This window comes from Rhincodon typus, chromosome 35 (assembly GCF_021869965.1).
Source record: "Rhincodon typus isolate 14 chromosome 35, sRhiTyp1.1, whole genome shotgun sequence".
Classification (NCBI taxonomy): domain Eukaryota; kingdom Metazoa; phylum Chordata; class Chondrichthyes; order Orectolobiformes; family Rhincodontidae; genus Rhincodon; species Rhincodon typus.
This window is the reverse complement of record NC_063366.1, coordinates 18129976-18135830: the sequence shown is the minus strand read 5'-3', so window position 1 is coordinate 18135830 and position 5855 is coordinate 18129976. Positions and strand designations below refer to the sequence as shown.

Here is a 5855-nt window from a genome sequence, read left to right as displayed (position 1 = left end):
GCCATGGGAAATGCAGGTTAGGTGGGTTAGCCATGGGAAATGCAGGTCAGCTGGGTTAGCCATGGGAAATGCAGGGTTACGCGGATAGGGCGAGACTGGGTGGGCTGATCTTTGGAGGATCAGTGCAGACTTGATGATGGGCCGAATGGCCAGCTCCCACACTGTACAGGTTCTATGAATGACCTGCTTCTGCGCTGTACCACATTGTTATTTGTCCAGATGCGACTAATTCAAGTCCAGTTCAACTGTGCCAATCAATGGTCAATGCCAAGACATAATTTATCAAAAAAATTAACATGTTGCACTAAACTTGAACATTGTTGAGCTGGTCCTTCAGCCACAACTAAATAAGAATGGAACATCTCATGCTGCTTATTCATATATTCCTGCATTGTATGTATGTAATAGAAGAAAACAGACTATAATCAGACTGATTGAACATCATGTTCACACAGAACGGAGAGAGCCAAAATCAAACCCACAGATTCCAGTTTTAGACTGAATCTGTACGATCCTATTGGACCGCTGCAGTATATAGTCTGGAAACGGATGCTGAAGGTCATCAATCCAGGTAAGATTAACCTGAATGGAGAGTGATTCAATTGGTATTCCTGCAACTTCCATGTTTTGTAACAGAAAGGGTGTGATTTCAAAGATCAGCATGTGAACCTTGAAGATAGAGCACACAGGGTAGATTTCCCAGGATGGTACCTGGGATCAGAGATGTCCATGAAGTGGAGAGACTGGAGAAGCTGGAATTGTTCTCTGTAAACTGAGGAAGCTGAGGGAAAGGTTGACGTGCAAAATCAGGAAGGGTTTGATTGAGTAAATAAGAAGGATTTCTCTCCAAAAGGACAAGAGCTGCAGGTAACACAGATTTAAGACAATTAGCAGGAACAAAATGGGAGGGAAACGTAAAGATTTATTTTAAAGCAGCAAGTCATTGTGATTTGTGATGGGGTTGTAGTCAAACAATGATGGAATCCCTATAACTTGCAAAATACTTGAAGGGAGAGCTATCTGCAGGATTCTGGGGAAGGGGCAAGGTGTTTGAGACTAATTTTCAGAGCTCTTCCAAAGAAACAACATATTTACAGTGGGCTGAATGGCCTCTTTCTGTGCAGAATGACTGATTCCCCAGAAAGTGGGTTCTGTTTAATGTTTTAATAGGTGATCATGTCCTTTTTTTTCATTCCTTTCTTGGTCAAAATTCCTCTGCCTTTTACATTTGTTCCCAAAGTCCTCCGATACAGCTTGAACCCTTCTGTATTATCACCGGGCTAATGTTTACTTGGAATCAGCATGCAATGCAGAGAATTGTCCGAATGTTTTGCAGAGTTCTCTGAAGGATTGAGTTCAAAATGTCCAAATTGCCTTAACTGAGAGGACAAAGAGCTCAGTGTTCTTCCTCGAACTCTGTGTTTCATTTATTCAGCGTCATGCTTTGTAGAGTCAGAATTTGACATACAACCGGGTGAGAGTTGTACATGCTGGAGATTGGAGATGGCACTTGTAAAGATCAAAATTCCCTGCCTTTCATTGTCCTCACTAGAAGTGCAATGAGACTTATTTCCTTCCCAGGAGTGAGTCTGGAAAGAAGCCATTCTTGTAAATGGACATTTCACCCCTCACTCTGGTGTCTCCTGCAAGGGCTGTTCAGCAATGGTCTGCATTGTGAAATGAACGTCTGATCCTTTCTTGTTCACCTTTTATCTGTTTCCCGACAAGGCCAGTTTCACTCGAGGTTCGCCCCACATTGCTTTTATGTTTCTGTCATGCACCTTCCCCTGCCCCCTGCCCCCTGCCCCCTGCCCCCTGCCCACTGCCCACTGCCCACTGCCCACTGCCCAATTAGAAAGACTTTCCTCGAATAACCTACCACGCAACTGGGACTTGTGTTTTTTTTAAAAAGTTCATTGGGTATGTCACTGGCAAGGCCAAATTGGCCAGAGTGCAGTTAAGATTCAACCATGTCACTGTGGGTCTGGAGTCACATGTAGACCAGATTATCCCTAAAGTGGCCAGATGGCCATCATTAGACTCTTAATTCCAGATTTTTATTGAATTCAAAGTCCACTGTCTGCTGTGACAGGATTTGAACCCAGGTCCCCAGAATGTTATCTGGGTCTCTAGACTATCAATTGAGTGATTATACCACTAAGCCATCGTGCTCCCCACCCACCTCCATTTCTTAACACAGCACACAGCACTGGCCATTTCACAGGACATTGCTGTGGGTCTGGAGTCACAGATATCAGACTGACTGGGTAACGTTTTCTTTCCTTCAAGGCACTGGTGAACCAATGACAATCCAGTGGCTTTGTAACCCACCTTTTGTTTATTTAGTTAAACTTAAATTTCCACAGCTGCCGAGGTTGGGGTTGGAAGTGTTGTTTTCCAGGCGTTGGTCCAGCTCTCTTCTGGGTTAACAGTCCAGTATCTTCCTCACTTCACCGCTGTTCCCCTCCAAAAGCCGGACAAAGCAGCCTGCTTGATTAGTATCACAGCCTTGCACCTACACTCCCTCTGCCGCTGATGCTCAGAGGCAGCAATGTAAGACATCTATAAGATGCACTGCAGCAACTCACCAACGCACCTTCCAAATCTCTACCATCCAGGAGGACAAGGGCAGCAGATACATGGGAACACCACCCTCCTGCAAGTTCCCCTCCAAGCCACTCACCATCCTGACTTGGAAATATATCGCCGTTCCGTCACTGGGTCAAAATCCTGGAATTCCCTTCTACCAACATCAAATAGACTGCAGCAGTGCACCACCGTCCCCTTAAGGGCCTGGGCAATAAATGCTGGCTTTGAAATCTAGGAGACAGAGTGGAGCATTAAACATCGCTCCGTTTGGCTGGAGCGCAGTGCAGTCAGTTTCTCTCCTATAAATCCCCACAATAAAGTTTGGAACTGTCCAACCAGATTTTCCGTCCTCCTGTTTCCCTCTCAAAATGGGCAGTATTAACCACCTCAGGATGTGAGGATGGAAATCCGACTCTAAGTCTTCTCCCCACTATACAGCCACCTCCCTCAATAGACTGTCTCTCAAATGTTTCACACACAGCAGGTAAACAGGGCACCAGACCTTAATGGGGAAAGCAAAACAATGTGGAACGTTGAAATTCGGAAATAAAATTCAGACATGCAGGAGAAACTCTGGGTTCCTAATCTAAGGAATATGGGCACTGGAGGCAGTCCAGAGAACATTCATTAGGCTGGTATCGGGTAGAGAGGGACTATCTTACGAGGAGAGTTTTAAAAAGCTGGAGCTGTACTCGTTGAGATTAAGGACAATGAGAGGTGACCTCATTGAACCATAGAAGATTCTTAGAGAGGATTTGACAGGATGGGTGTAGAGAGTCTAGAAGCAGATGGCATAATCTGAGAATAAGTGGTCGCCCGCTTAAGAAGGTGATGAAGAGGAGGAGGTGGGTGGGATGCTCTTCAGGTGGTTGGTCGTGGAGCTGATGGGCCAAATGGCCTGCTTCCATGCTTCTGGGATTCTATGAACTTCTCCTCTTAGAGGGTGGTGTATCTGTGGGATTCCCAACCTGCCGAGGCGGTGTCGTTAAATATATTGAAGGCTGCGACAGACAGATTTTTTTTTAATCAGGAGATCCAGGGTGATGGGGAAAAAGGCAGGAAAGTGGAGTTGAGGCTTATCGGGTCAGCCGCAATCTAATGGAGTGGTGGAGTGGACTGAATGGGCTGAAATGGCGTACTTTTGCTGCGGCGTCTTATGGAATTAACCTCATGATTTGAGCGTGGGCTGTTCTCTTCTTCGGGTCAGCTAGAGAAGTTCTGCAGGCACCCCCCTCCTCCCCCCACCTTGACCGTCTCTTTCACCTTCGCAGTTCCAGCCCTCCTGACGCTGAACCCCCAGACCGCGCACCCTCGGCTCCTCCTGTCCGACGAGGACACCCAGGTGAGGAGGGGCGAGTGGAAGAAGGTGCCCGAGTTCCCCGAGCGCTTCAACTTCCTGCTGAGCGTCCTGGCCACGCAGGGCTTTAACACCGGCCGGCACTACTGGGAGATAGACGTGGGCAACAACACAGCCTGGGATGTGGGAGTGGCCAAAGCCTCGGTGGCCAGGAAGGCCATACCGGAGAACGGGGTCTGGGCGGTGGGTCTGTGGGACCAGGAATACACTGCCTTCACCAACCCTCGCACCGTCCTGCACCTGGGAGGCATGGTTCCCAAGCAGGTGGGGGTCTACCTGGACTACGAGGAGGGGCAGGTCTCGTTTTACAATGCCATCTCGATGGCCCACATCTACACCTTCATGGAGAACTTCGCCGAGACTGTCTACCCTTACTTCAGCACCGAGAGCAGAACGGACCCTCTGAAGCTGGTGACCCTGCAGCTGTAATCCTTGGTGGCACCCGAAGGGGGTGCTCTCTCCACTGATAACCTTTCGAGCAGCAGGTGGCGGGGGGCACTGGTGGTTGCTGGGTGGTCAGGGTGGGATGGTTGGGGAGGGGGTGCCACGTAGGGCGTAGAAAAGGGGATGGCGCTTTATGGTTTTGTGACCATAAGGCCTTCCTTAATCTCCCAACCCCGAAACAACGTGGCTGTTCACAGAGGGTGGTTTAGAGCCGACCACATTACTGAGGGTCTGCCCAATTCTTCCTCGAGAGGGGGGGACGTCTAGTGAACTAGACAGAGTCTGATAACAATTGACGGTTGGGCTAGCTTTTAATTTCTGACTTTTGTCTTTTGGGTTGTAGAATCATGCAGCACGGGTACAGACCCTTCGGCCCAACTTGTCCATGCTGACCAGACATCCTAAATTAATCTAGCCCCATTTGCCAGCATTTGGCCCATATTCCCTCTAAACCCCTCCTATAGATATACCCATCCAGATTCCTTTTAAATGTTGTAATTGTATCAGCCTCCACAACCTTCTCTGATTGCTTGTTCCATGCACGCACCACCCTCTGTGTGAAAAAGTTGCCCCTCAGGTCCCTCTTACATCCCCTCCCCCCCACTCCCTTAAACCTACGTCCTCTAGTTTTGGACTACCCCCTACCCTGGGAAAAAGACCCTGGCTGTTCCACATTGTCTTCTCAATTGGACACAGATTTCAGTAGCTCCATGAGTTGGGTGCAAACCCAAGACTTTTGGTTAGTTCTAGTTTACTCAGCCCAGCGATGACGTGAGATTTCTGATGTTATGTCGCTGAGTGAAACACTCAGGGCCATTGTTTAGTGATGGGGATCACGTAAGTGCGCTCAATTTATTTTCAAATTTAGCTTCAAATAGGCAGCAAACTCCGATGTTTCTCCCCCTCCTTGAAACAGTTGGTTATCCTCTGATGATGGAACCTGAATTGAATTAGCACAACCCCCATCCCCCAAATCCCACCTCACTTTATTGCCTCCCCAACAAGTGACCACCATCATCATCCTTTACAGGTTAGGGGTCCAGCACAGAACTGTTTCAGCAACGTTTTATGTTGGGGGGAATGGAGAGATTGGAGGCGTGAGAGGGGAGGGGTAAGGTTAACCAGATGCCACCAGCACCCCCCCCCCCCCCCCCCACCCCCCACCGAAGTCAGACATCTGTCTCGCCTTGTGTTGCGTGTTCATGTCTCGCCTTCTCTCCTTTTAAGCAGGGAGGTTTAACTTTGAATGACACTGGGCTGTCAGGCCAGAACTGACCATGCAGCGATGGGAAGTTCGAGGCGTGAGACCATTCTAGTTTCAGTGAGAAACCTTAGCATCGCATCAGCGTGGGCACCGCAGTGGGGCGAAGCCTGTGGGTCACAATATTATCCTTTTCTCCTTTTGTCCATGTGAAGCAAAAACAAACTTACAATGACTGGTTCCCTTCAGTAGAATAGCAATTCA

At 48.4% G+C, this 5855-nt stretch overlaps 1 protein-coding gene across 2 annotated transcripts in view; it reads left to right on the top strand.

Moving 5' to 3' along the window:
* The window catches only part of LOC109921078 (E3 ubiquitin-protein ligase TRIM39-like), a 25667-nt gene extending 21232 nt beyond the window's left edge, over positions 1-4435 (top strand). For both annotated transcript variants that reach the window (XM_048616755.1, XM_048616754.1), the window contains exons 5-6: positions 456-571; positions 3861-4435. In XM_048616755.1, the coding sequence (XP_048472712.1) occupies positions 456-571; positions 3861-4375 (631 nt within the window). In that variant the 3' untranslated portion in view covers positions 4376-4435. The remainder of the gene's footprint in view (positions 1-455; positions 572-3860) is intronic.
* Positions 4436-5855: the final 1420 nt, after the last annotated feature.